Source organism: Pseudochaenichthys georgianus, unplaced genomic scaffold (genome assembly GCF_902827115.2).
Source record: "Pseudochaenichthys georgianus unplaced genomic scaffold, fPseGeo1.2 scaffold_754_arrow_ctg1, whole genome shotgun sequence".
NCBI lineage: Eukaryota > Metazoa > Chordata > Actinopteri > Perciformes > Channichthyidae > Pseudochaenichthys > Pseudochaenichthys georgianus.
In genome coordinates this window covers 18,657-32,500 of record NW_027263304.1, presented here as the reverse complement: position 1 = coordinate 32,500, position 13,844 = coordinate 18,657, and the positions used below count along the sequence as shown (strand labels likewise).

At 45.0% G+C, this 13,844-nt stretch overlaps 1 protein-coding gene across 1 annotated transcript in view; it reads left to right on the top strand.

Annotated features, from left to right (window-relative positions):
* Positions 1–13,844, top strand: part of LOC117444218 (carnitine O-palmitoyltransferase 1, liver isoform-like) — a gene marked incomplete at its 3' end in the record, with an annotated part of 68,331 nt that overhangs the window by 36,238 nt on the left and 18,249 nt on the right. Inside the window, exons 5-10 of the mRNA XM_034079872.1 lie at positions 366–467; positions 1,158–1,295; positions 1,765–1,842; positions 2,109–2,216; positions 2,577–2,664; positions 10,493–10,688. Coding sequence (XP_033935763.1) covers positions 366–467; positions 1,158–1,295; positions 1,765–1,842; positions 2,109–2,216; positions 2,577–2,664; positions 10,493–10,688 — 710 coding nt within the window. The remainder of the gene's footprint in view (positions 1–365; positions 468–1,157; positions 1,296–1,764; positions 1,843–2,108; positions 2,217–2,576; positions 2,665–10,492; positions 10,689–13,844) is intronic.

Sequence of the window (13,844 nt, the reverse complement as noted above, 5' to 3'; positions counted from 1 at the left end):
ACACACACACACACACACACACACACACACACACACACACACACACACACTGTAGACATAGAGAAAGCCCTGCATTCAAGTATCGGACCTTGCACATCTGTATATTCTGCACAATGCTGCCTCTTCCAAACCTTTAGCTTCACATCGACTGCACTGACATATTTGTATTTCTGCTCCAATTTCTAACAACTTAACCTAAAAGCCCAGTCTGCTCTGATTGGTCCGCTGGCCGGCTCTGTTGTGATTGGTCGACCAGCTTAGAGATGTCCCGCCCCTTTAGCCCATCACGTACAATGTGTTGGAGCGCTAGCCAATAGGAGCGCTAGTGTTACGTAGTGATGTCACAATGTTCTTGTTTCTCTCAGACTCTCCTCAGGCTGTTATCCAGCAGGAAGCCTCTGCTCTACAGCTACCAGACGTCTCTCCCTCACCTTCCAGTTCCTGTGATCAAAGAGACTGTCAGCAGGGTGAGCACACACACACTCTCACACACTCTCACACACACACACACTCAGCTGCTCGTTAAGTATTGTCCTCAGCTGCTCGGCTGCTCGTTAAGTATCGACCTCGGCTGCTCGTTAAGTATCGACCTCACCTGCTCGTTAAGTATCGACCTCACCTGCTCGTTAAGTATCGACCTCGGCTGCTCGTTAAGTATCGACCTCACCTGCTCGCTAAGTATCGACCTCACCTGCTCGTTAAGTATCGACCTCACCTGCTCGTTAAGTATCGACCTCACCTGCTCGTTAAGTATCGACCTCGGCTGCTCGTTAAGTATCGACCTCACCTGCTCGTTAAGTATCGACCTCACCTGCTCGTTAAGTATTGACCTCACCTGCTCGTTAAGTATCGACCTCGGCTGCTCGTTAAGTATCGACCTCACCTGCTCGTTAAGTATTGGCCTCACCTGCTCGTTAAGTATTGGCCTCTGCTGCTTGTTAAGTATTGACCTCACCTGCTCGTTAAGTATTGACCTCAGCTGCTCGTTAAGTGTTGACCTCACCTGCTCGTTAAGTGTTGACCTCACCTGCTCGTTAAGTGTTGACCTCAGCTGCTCGTTAAGTATTGACCTCAGCTGCTCGTTAAGTATTGACCTCACTTGCTCGTTAAGTGTTGACCTCAGCTGCTCGTTAAGTACCCACCTGTTCTCTCCTCAGTACCTGCTGTCGGCTCGCCCCCTGCTGACGGACGAAGGTTACGAACGGATGACTAAACTTGCGGCTCAGTTTGAAAACAACCTGGGGAACCGTCTGCAGAGATACCTGAAGCTCAAAGCTCTGTGGGCCACCAACTACGTGAGACACACACTCACACACACTCACACACACACATTTGAGTAATTTTTTTTAAACGTTGAGAAAAGTCAGAATTTTTGAAGAAAAAAAGATTTGGCAAAAGTCAGAGTTCTGAGAACAAAATGAAATTTGAAGGGAAAAAAGAGAATTCAGAGAAAATGTTGAATGTTAGAAAAAATGAAAATTTGAGAAAAAAGTCAGAATTCTGAAAAAAAAAATCATAAAAAAAGTCGAATGAAATTGAAATTTGAGAAAAAATAAAAATTCTGAGAAAAAAGCCACATTTTGTATAAAAGGCAAATTTGAATAAGACAAACGATCAATGCTTGAAAAACATTTCTATGTAATTTTTCCTGAGAAATATTTTGTATACACACTCAAATGGCAACAACACATCTTCAGGGTTAGTGGAAGTCAATGGCTGTGTTTCGTCCGGTTTATGATACATTAGTAACTGTCTGTGTTCCAGGTGAGCGACTGGTGGGAGGAGTACATCTACCTGAGGAGCCGAGGACCAATCATGGTCAACAGCAACTACTACGGCATGGTAACTGATGCTTTCACACTGTGTGTGTGTGTGTGTGTGTGTGTGTGTGTGTGTGTGTGTGTGTGTGTGTGTGTGTGTGTGTGTGTGTGTGTGTGTGTGTGTGTGTGTGTGTGTGTGTGTGTGTGGTGTGTGTGTGTGTGTGTGTGTGTGTGTGTGTGTGTGTGTGTGTGTGTGTGTGTGTGTGTGTGTGTGTGTGTGTGTGTGTGTGTGTGTGTGTGTGTGTCCTCCAGAGTTCCATCCCCGTCTTAACGTCCTTTTCTCCGCAGGACTTCCTCTACGTTTCTCCCACGTCGGTGCAGGCGGCTCGGGCCGGAAACACCATCACCGCCCTGCTGCTGTACCGACGCAAAGTGAACCGCGAGGAACTCAAACCGGTGAGCCCTGCTGCATTCTGGGGGTTTTGTGGGTGGAGAAGCATGTTTGCAAAGCGTCTGGAAGGAAACGGTGAAGCCATGAAAAAGTCATATTTCAGAAAGAATTCTAATTTGGGGAAAAAAATCTGAATTCTCCAAAAAAAGTGAAATTTTAGAAATAATTTTGAATTCTGAGAAAAAATTCAAATAAAATAAAAAAGAATCAGAATTCTGAGAAAGAAATTAATTTGAGGAAAACGTAAATATTTGTTCTGGCTTTCTGCTTAAGTTCTTCTCCTTTAGTTTTCTCCTGACTGTTTTAATAAAGAAAATAAATATGAAATGATAATAATAATGGAAGCGTTTCTCTTTGTGTTTCAGAGTCGAGTTCCAGGCACCGTCATCCCTCTGTGTGCTGCCCAGTGTGAGAGGATGTTCAACACGACAAGAACACCTGGAGAGGAGACAGGTAACACACACACACACACACACACACACATTTCACTGCCACAATGAGTCCCGTATTGTAAATGCACTATATGGAATCGGTCACAAGCAAATGTGCATAATCACCTTTATGGACCGACGTAATTACAACTATTTCAAATACCTGAGCTACCTGCCCAATCCAGTCCCTCTTTACACCTGAACATAGATAGGTGGACCGAGGGTCGCCACTTCACTGATTTAAAGTGTAATCTTGGATCCTCAAAGTTGAGAGATGGATTCAGCTTCCCCCTTACCCCCGAAAAACCTCTCCCAAATCTGCCTATATGGTCCATATTAGTGAGTATGCTAATCATGCTAATTACCCATCATATGCAAGTTAGCACCCTTCAGTTTCTAAATGCTAATCTAAACACTAAAGCATTTATCATTACGTCTGAATATTGGTTTAGTATAGGTACGATAGAATGTGTAAGGGATGATGTGCAGCGAGGCGGTCGTTATGGGGAACACCCGACAGGCGGACCGGAAGCGGAGGGATCCTGGTCCCCATAATGACCGCCTCGCTGCACACCATCCGCTTATCACAAAGTAACGACATGACTCCCAATATTAATTGAAATGCTTTTATAGATTTAAAAAATAGTTGTATGTATTGATTTAATTTGACATGCATCCGCTAAGAGAAATAGTCCGTTGTTACCGTAGCAACGGCAGGAACTGCTTCGATGGCGCTTTTGAGGAGCTTTCTGATTACAGATTTGAAAACGTCGTCGCTTGCTTTAAAAGTAGCACACTTCATGATGTCAGACCTTGGGCGCTTTATCCAGTATTACCAAGGATATAAGTGACTTAAATAAGACCCGAAAGGATGACGGCATAATTAAAAAACTGCTGGAAACGATCGGTCATGAACTTACCTCCGTGTATGGACTCAAATCACCCGGTCGGTGACCACAGAGACCGGAGTGACCTCTAAGGATCTAAATCTCTTTGATGAAAATCCAATAATGCGGCTTTCACACCAGCGCTTTTCGGTTTCTAGCTCCGAGCGGGAGCTTTTCTGGTTCAGCTCCGGTTTCCCTTTTCAGCTCCCGCTCTGTGCACACCGCCCACTGGCGCCCCAGAGCTGCCCCTGCTGCGTCATGACGTCACCGTTTACATCGCTGATTTGCTCCCAAACGGAAGCTCACAACAACAACAACTGCGTCGGGTCGATGATCGTGTTGCTTTTAATCACACGAAGCCAGAATAAATTGAATAACGACTTCTCCAACCTTATACTTTGCTCCAGAGTGCCGTGGTTCATTGTTTATTAATGTGTTTCTGCAGCATTTACCGGCCGCTGCAGTGCTGGCTGCTCTTCCACAGAGTGTATTCTCCCGTTAGCTCCCGGTTAGCTCACACTGCAGTGCTGCTCTTCCACGGAGTGTATTCTCCCGTTAGCTCCCGGTTAGCTCGCACTGCAGTGCTGCTCTTCCACGGAGTGTATTCTCCCGTTAGCTCCCGGTTAGCTCGCACTGCAGCGGCCGCTCTAAAGTATTCACTGTCCGACTCACACAAGCAGCTGATGCATATCCCCAGTTCCCCTTAGCCTAAGTGAATGTGTGTCAGTCTGAATTGACACTGTTTGGTATCACAACGCTGTTATGAAAGTTTCTCTGGTATAAAACGGGTGATGTTGGCATAGCAACCGAAGCTAAACTGACTACTTGCATCCGATAGCTGCAATAATACAAAACAACACGTCTGCCTCTCTCCACAATGATCGATAACAGTGAACGGATGGTCAAAGTAAGGCACAAATAAACAGAATCACACGAAGCCTGGTTAGTGTTGCCTGACTTTATAAAGTGTGTTTATAGGCACTGCTGCTTGTAGGCAGGCTGACAGTCGACCCGTGGGAGGTGGGTTTAGTTTCCTGCACGCCTCTTAGCTCCAAAGCTCTTGCCTCTGGACCGACAATTTTTTGGAGCTGGAAATGAAGCGGATTCCGGAGCTAAGAGCCGGCGCAGCTCCGGTGTGAACTGGAAAACCCGGCGCTTTTCAGGCTCTAGCTCCGAGCCGGAGCTGAAAAGGCGCTGGTGTGAAAGGGGCAAAAGAGAGAACTGCTTCGACTCCCACGTTGACCCAGACTCTACTTTCTTCAGGAATCTTACCACCAGCTGCTGCTGCTACAGCGAAACACTTTTTAACTTAGAACTCAAAGCTATGAATGGCTTTTCATTAAAGCCTTAATGCAAATAGTGACAACATCAAACTATATCTTCAACTCATACATAGATCTGTTGACATCATCTCAGAGACCTGGAAAACTGACTCAAACACTGTGGACCGTTCTTTACCCGATGTGTGGCTTTTCATATGAATGAGCTCCAGAGAGGTGGAGGGGTTCCACTGTTTGTTAAAAACACACTTTCTGCGAGATGGGTAGAAAGTCTCTCCCTCTGCTGCAACAAGCTCCTTGAATCTGTCACCGTAGACATTGAGCTGAAACAGAACAAACATATACCGTACTGTTCGGACTATAAGCCGCGACTTTTTCCCCCATTTTGTGTGTACAGCTAACGGCCACTAGGGAACCTCCTACATCTATGGATTTCACAGGTAAAATTAACCACCTTTAACACTACGGGCTCTAGGACCGGTCCGCGCCCGCCACCTTTAAGCGGCGGGCTCCAGCAGGAAAAGCTGGAGGCCGGAAAAGAGAGAGACAGGTAGCGCGCCAAAGTGAAAGTGGAACCGAGAGACAGAACGAGAGCAAGACAGACGGACAAGGTAGTTGCTGGGGCTTTTATGCAGGTGCGCTTCATAGTCCCAAAAGTACGGTACTCGTCTCATGCATGCACAGAAAGCCTGGAAGTCATCTTGAGGAATTTAATGAACAAGTAGAAAAAATGCTCAGACCTCATAGAATTAAAACCTTTGTGTGTGTGTGGAGATTTCAACGTTACTTTATTAAAATACAACTCGCTCCAACAGGCGAGAGACTTCATGGATATGTTTCCTTCTCTCGGGCTTCTCCCTCTAATAACCAAACCAACCGGGTTAACGACTGAAACCTTATTGATAACATGTTCACTAGCGTCATCGTGGGGCCCAAATCACTGATGTCACTGATCACCTGCCAATATTCACAATCTGCGGAAAAGAACCTGTAAATAACAAAGAACAAAATACATGCATACATTAAATGACAGTTCTCTAAATAAATTAAATATTAACTTAAAAAATGAAAAATGGCAAGAAGTATTTGAGATTCAAGACGTAAACAAATCCTATAATGAGTTTGTAAGGATTTTCATGCAAAACATGAACGAATGTTGTCCATAATTAAAATGAAGATTGACTCAAACCCTGGTTCACTCGTGGACTGAAAAACGCCTGCTGTAAGAAAAATGCTCTCTGTAGGACACTTTTGAAAAGTAAAAGCACTGAAGATGAAAGTCGTTATAAATTGTATAAAAACAAATTGACTTCAATCCTTAGAAACTGTGAAGAACGATACTTCTCTGAAACATTAGAAAATGCCATAGGAGATATGAAAACCACTTTGAAGGTAATAAATAGCATAATTAAAGGTGGGGTAGGTAAGTTTGAGAAACCGGCTCGAGATCGCTAGAATTTGAAAATACACAACCGGAGAAAATCTGCCACTTCCTCGCAGAGCCCCTCCTCCAACACACACGAACGCGCACATGACCAATGAGGGCACGAGATAAGTTTGTGCCCCGATGGCAGGCTGACAGGCAGGTAGGCCATCCAATCCGTACTTTTTACAGTATCACGGCTTCTACAGATGACATGTTTTGTATGGATTTGTTGTCAAAGCACTTCAGATATTCATTGCTATCGGGATGTTAAGAGCATTCCATGGAATATAACAAAAAGTGTATCTCGAGGCGGTTTCTGAAACGTACCTACCCCACCTTTAAGAAGAAAAGAACTGACAACAGAAATAAATTCAAGAAACTCCAAACCGCAGGACAAACCCCAACGGATGTTGCAAATAGCTTTAATGAGTGGCCCTGAAAGTGGCCCCTGAGGGACACCAGCTTCATCTAAAGAGGATGACTTCCTGAAGAGCTGCAACCAACAGAGTATTGATATTGTTAATACTCAACACAGTAAACAGTCCAAAGATTATTTAGGACTTAGTCTGAATATTGTTAAACAAGTCGCACCAAGCATTGTACTTGTAGCCCCCCTAGTAAATATATGCAATAAATCGTTCCAACAAGGTATCTTTCCAAATGAAATGAAAATCGTGAAGGTGATTCCGGTTTTCAAATCTGGTGATAAATCTAGTTTTGATAAAAGACCCATTTCTTTACGACCACAATTCTCAAAAATCCTGGACAAACTCTTTAACAACCGTCTGGAGTCCTTCCTCAGCACAACAACAATGAGAAACAAATTATTACAGCTGGTATATTCATTGACCTTAAAAAGGCTTTTGATACTGTGAGCCATCCTGCTGCACACATTAGAACATTATGGCATAAGGGGTCGAGCCGAAGAATGGTCAAGAGTTATCTGATAAACAGGCTACAATATGTGGACAGAGACGAGGCGAAATCAAACAATCTTCCTATAACATGTGGAGTCCCTCAAGGATCCGTCTTGGGTCCCAAACTGTTCCTGATTTATATTAATGACATTATCAACACCTCAGACATGTTCACATTCATTCTGTTTGCCGATGATACCACCGTTCTCTGCTCCATCATCATCTTGGTGATCTTGTTAAAATTGTTAATGCAGAATTAGAAATACTATGTAACTGTGTGACGGGGTTCTAATTGTCCGTCCGAGAACACTGGCCTAGTCGGTTGGGTAAGCTCCAAAACTTTATTTTCAGCAGCAAAAAAATAAATAGCGAACCAGCACAACTTAAAAAACCAAAAAGAACGTCCAAATCAGACCGTCCATCACTCCCGGAGAGTAAACGTGTCCAGCTGTTGCCTTCTCTGCAACATTCCCCGAGTCCCCCTTCCAGGGCCAACCCCGTCCCTTACTAACCCGTAGCCCCTCCCACCCGGCTTACCGTCAACAGGTGACAACAATTACACTCCAAACCACATTTCAACATAAAGATCCGACCCAAACATAAACAGGTTAACCACCTCTTAATATAATCATTCCCCATAATTAACAAACGTAAATTAAATAATTGCAAGGTTCATAGCAGGAATTTAAAACACGGAAGTGATGCGCCTCTGTCTTTTCTCCGAAATGTTTGGTGTGTTGTGTGTGTCAGGGTTTCCGCTAGGATTTTTTCTCACCGGTCAAATGTCCGGGCAGAATTTATTTTACCGGACTAATTTGAAACTTACCGTGTGTCATATTTCAATAATAATAATAATAGTTGTGTAGCAGAGTTTCCGTTAGCAGGTAATTACCGGACTATGAGCAGATATGCTGATGTTTAAAACTCAGTTCACGGGCTCATTTTTATATTGCTTCAGTTTATAATCGTAACAGATCGAAAAATTCAGATTCATTTTTCAATAAATGATTCCACAAACAACAAACAACATGATTATTACATTCAAACAAACTACTTGCAGTAGATAACGTACATTATTCAGAAGTTTACATCAACTTTGAATAATAACACGGGAGAAACGGAGCCTCCCTCCCTCCCCTCTCCCTCCCTCCCTCCCTCTCTCTCTCTCTCTCTCTCTCCCTCCCTCTCTCTCTCCCTCCCTCTCTCTCTCTCCCTCTCTCTCTCTCTCTCTCCCTCTCCCTCCCTCTCCCTCCTGACAGCAGTCAGCTCCTGCAGCGCACTAAACAGAGGGCGGGGCTTCAGGTGATCATGCAGAGCTGCGTGTCTCCGTCAGACTCAGCAGCTGATCTGATCTCTCTCTCGCTCCGGTTACACTTCACTCGCGTTTATGTCCATATCGATCAGATCCAGCTCTCCTGATCGGCCTTTATAGAGAGCACCGATCAAACTATTAAGAGTGAATATCGGCCGATAATGACCGGCGGCCGATCGATCGGAGCCTCCCTAATTATTACCAGACATTTTGACCGTCAGGTTTTGAATTTACCGGTTTTTTATAAATTTTACCAGCTAAAAACCAGTAATTACCGGCTAACGGAAACCCTGGTGTGTGTGTGTGTGTGCGTGTGTGTCGGCTGTCGGTGGCGGAGTCAGTCACTCGTGTGATCCGCTCCGTCACAAACTGGTTTGCAGTTAATAAATTATCCCTTAAAGTGACCAAAACAAAAATGTTATTCAATACAAAGTCAGAGAGTGGAAATGACTGCATGAAACGGATTTGCAATACTGAGAGAGAGAGAGTTGGTGCATGTACATTTTTAGGACTCGTTGTTGATGAAAAACTCAACTGGAAGCAGCATATAAATTATGCACAGACTAAACTGTCAGAAACAGGTATTTTGTGCTAAGAACATTCTCCAGGAAAAATACTCAGAACTCTACAGTCTATTTCTCCCTTACCTTTACTACTGCTCCGAAACATGGGGAAACACGTTTCAACAAATCTACAAAAAATAATAACATCTCAAAATAAGTATTCCGAATAGTCTGTGGTGTTGGTAAATATGAACACGCAACTGCCATCTTTAAAAAACTCAATCTATTCAAATGTGTTGAGATAGTTGAGCTTAAAACAGTACTGATTATGCGCCCATAACAAAATGCCTATAACATTCAAAAGCAGTTCCAAACCACAGTCAGGAGAAACCCACCCAGGCGTCCTCACTGGTTGTGTAGCGAGCCCTGTAGAGCAACCGTCCAATCACAGCTGATCCTCGCAGTGAGAGCGTGGAAAGGACTTCACTCAGACCTCTCAGCGTCACTCGTCATCAACAATTCAAAACTAAAGTAAAACAATTATATTTCCAGCTAACAAATATTTGATATTCCCAGTATTACTTATACCGTACTTTTCGGACTATAAAGCGCACCGGCATATGAGCCGCAGCCGCTAAATTGTCCGTCTGTCTTGCTCTCGTTCTGTCTCTCGGTTCCACTTTTACTTTGGCGCGCTACCTGTCTCTCTCTTTTCCGGCCTCCAGCTTTTCCTGCTGGAGCCCGCCGCTTAAAGGTGGCGGGCGCGGACCGGTCCTAGAGCCCGTAGAGTTAAAGGTGGTTAATTCTACCTGTAAAATCCATAGATGTAGGAGGTCCCCTAGTGGCCGTTAGCGGTACAAAGAAAATGGGGGGGAAAAGTCGCGGCTTATAGTCCGAAAAGTACGGTGTATGCATTTACTTTTTTTCTTGCCCTAACTTTTATTTTATTTATTTATTTTTTCCAGTTTTCATTAGTTTTCTTTATTTTGTTGTACTCCTTAATTTCTACACGTTGTTGACGAAATAAGTGCCATTATTATATTGATGCTAATGATGACGCACGGGGGGGCTTCTCCCCATCAGCTTCAGCCCTCCCGCTTCTACTCATTTTGTTCATTTGTGTGTATGAACTATACGTTTTTGTTTTTGTATGATTTTAGTAGAATAAATTAAAATAAACCTTGGGAAGTATCTAGATATCCTGCCCTGATGCCAAAGGAACTGCACACTGAATATGTGTCGCCGCTTGATGTCTATGTCTGGACCGCTGCGTAACAAGGAGGTTTCTGCCCGTCACTTCTCCGCTGCTTTCTCGTCCCAGTTCCAAACTGTAAACAGTTAAATCGACCAAACTTCTTTGTGCAGATGTGAGCGTCCTTAACAACGGTCAATAAGTCCTTGACAGCGTTCTGTCTGTTCTGGATTAACAACGTGTCACGTGTTCTGAATTGACCAATCAGAATCGAGTATTCAACTAAGCCATGTAGTAAAAACAGATGTATAACCTGGCCTCCTCTCTCCTCAGATGTTCTGCAGCACTGGCAGGACAGTGAGTTTATCGCCGTCTACCACCGGGGGCGCTACTTCCGCCTCTGGGTTTATCGAGCGGGTCGTCTGCTTTCCCCCCGAGAAATAGAGCTTCAGATCCAGAGAATCCTGGAGGATCAATCCGTCCCTCTGCCTGGAGAGGAGAAGCTAGGAGCGCTGACTGCAGGAGACAGGTGGGACTGAGTCTCTAAACTCTGTGGGGGGGCAGGTGGGACTGAGTCTCTAAACTCTGTGGGGGGGCAGGTGGGACTGAGTCTCTAAACTCTGTGGGGGGGGGCAGGTGGGACTGAGTCTCTAAACTCTGTGGGGGGGGCAGGTGGGACTGAGGCTCTAAACTCTGTGGGGGGGAAGGTGGGACTGAGTCTCTAAACTCTGTGGGGGGGCAGGTGGGACTGAGTCTCTAAACTCTGTGGGGGGGGCAGGTGGGACTGAGTCTCTAAACTCTGTGGGGGGGGGCAGGTGGGACTGAGTCTCTAAACTCTGTGGGGGGGGCAGGTGGGACTGAGTCCTCTAAACTCTGTGGGGGGGCAGGTGGGACTGAGTCTCTAAACTCTGTAGGGGGGGGCAGGTTGGACTGAGTCTCTAAACTCTGTGGGGGGGGGCAGGTGGGACTGAGTCTCTAAACTCTGTGGGAAACTCTGTGGGGGGGGCAGGTGGGACTGAGGCTCTAAACTCTGTGGGGGGGCAGGTGGGACTGAGTCTCTAAACTCTGTGGGGGGGGGGCAGGTGGGACTGAGTCTCTAAACTCTGTGGGGGGGCAGGTGGGACTGAGTCTCTAAACTCTGGGGGGGGGCAGGTGGGACTGAGTCTCTAAACTCTGTGGGGGGGGGCAGGTGGGACTGAGGCTCTAAACTCTGTGGGGGGGGGCAGGTGGGACTGAGGCTCTAAACTCTGTGGGGGGGCAGGTGGGACTGAGTCTCTAAACTCTGTGGGGGGGCAGGTGGGACTGAGGCTCTAAACTCTGTGGGGGGGGGCAGGGGGGACTGAGGCTCTAAACTCTGTGGGGGGGGCAGGTGGGACTGAGTCTCTAAACTCTGTGGGGGGGGGGCAGGTGGGACTGAGTCTCTAAACTCTGTGGGGGGGGGGCAGGTGGGACTGAGGCTCTAAACTCTGTGGGGGGGGGGCAGGTGGGACTGAGGCTCTAAACTCTGTGGGGGGGGGCAGGTGGGACTGAGGCTCTAAACTCTGTGGGGGGGGGGCAGGTGGGACTGAGTCTCTAAACTCTGTGGGGGGGGGCAGGTGGGACTGAGGCTCTAAACTCTGTGGGGGGGGGCAGGTGGGACTGAGGCTCTAAACTCTGAGTAAAAGTGAAATTTGTGAAAAAAGTCCAGATTGGAGAAAAAAATTCAGAAATGCGAGACATTTAATAATTTAGTGAACAAAGTGACATTTGAGAAAAAGTCTGAATTCTTAGAAGAAAGCCAGATTTGAGATAAAAGTCAGAACTTATAAAAGAGAAGGTCATAATTTGTTAAAAGAAAAATTGTACATTCCACATTTCAATACAACGGTATCGATCCGTGCAGAGACATGCCACCATCCCCAACCTTCAGCAGCGGGAAGGAGTATAGACCGGGACCACTAGGGGGCGGCAGAGGACACACTGCTGATACAAGTCACATTTGAGAAAACATTTAAATTTGAGAAAAGATGGACATTTGAGAAAGAAGTCAGAAATATAAGAATAAGTCAGAATTTGAGAAAGAAGTCAGAATAAGTGAAAAAATACACATTTGAGAAAAATACGTTTAAAACACACATTTAATTTCAACACAACAGAAGTAGGGATGCCAGCGATTATTCTAATATTCGCTACGGTCTCCATCATCGAATATTATTTTAAAAAATCGATTTTATTTATATTTTTTTTTTTTATTATTTATGTTTTTTTTTTTTTTTCTGGCTTAGTTTCAACCAAAATATATATAAATATAAATATGCTAATAATAGTAATAGTATTAATAATTGTAAATGGCCATTGGTCACACCACCAGTTTGTTTTACTGTAAACTTGGAGGAAGCCTGCGTGCACAGCAGACTGCTGCTGCAGCTGCTACACACCGACCCCGCCCCCCCCCCTCTCACGTGCGACTAAAGATGAACAAAGCGGCGGGTAAAAAGAGTTCCTCCTCGTGGAACTACTTCGAACTTACAAGTCCAAAGGAAGTTAAATGCAAGCTCTGCGAAAAGACGTTGGTCTATCACAGCTCAACCTCAACAATGCGTTCGCATTTGAGTGCGAAGCCAACGAGGTTACAGAGAAAGACGCAGCACAGCCGGCCATTACCAACTTCACTTCAAGGCCACGTCGAGGTGATGACATGCTTGTTTGTTGTTTGTACTGTTAAACATGTTCCAGTAAAGAAAACAACGGAATTCCTTTTATTTATTTATTTTTTCTCTCCCGGGGGGGGGGGGGGGGGGGGGGGGGTCGGTCGAATAATCGATTATTATTCGCCAGGGCTGCCGAATAATCGATTTTGATCATGGTCAGTTTCTGGCAACCCTAAACAGAATCAATCTTCTCACCACTCCTCAGCATGTTGTAGGATTATAGACTGTATCCACTGGGGGGCAGCAGAGTACACACTTCCTCCAGTATAATGACCACACACACACACACACACACACACACACCGGTCATGTTCTGAACCACACTTCCCTATCTGAGCCCTGGGATCAGGATATTGCGCAATCTAAAGAACCAATGGGCTCAGAGGTCAACATCTCGAGAGCTTTCGGATGTGTTCAAGGCGCTTCATCTCGAGGGGTGCTTGGAGGAAGCTGAAGTATAACTTATCTTTTAAAGGAAGACGTTGGAAGCTTTTTGACGTCATGGGATCCCAAATTTAGATCTGAACAATAGTGGATTTTTCTGAGTCAGGATTTTGACTTTAAATGTCAGATTGGAAATATGACTTTTGGTCGGATCTAAAAATAAATTGTGATCCGACCTCGAGGGTTTTCCCCCTGACGGAGCGTCCACACTACAGCTTCAAAAATAGCTTGGAGCTGGGCGTGTCTGGAGCTTGGGGATTTTATTCAAACAACACGACCAACAACCAATCACATGAATCTCCCGCCCCCGACATACAAAGCAAAAACCCCGGGGATTTTATGGGAGCAATATATATATAGGAAACCCTGATATATATATATATATATATATATATATATATATATATATATATATATATATATATATCAGGGTTTCCGCTAGGATTTTTTCTCGCCGGTCAAATGTCCGGGCAGAATTTATTTTAACGGACACATTTGAAACTTACCGTGTGTCATATTTCAATAATAATAAGAGTTGTGTAGCAGAGTTT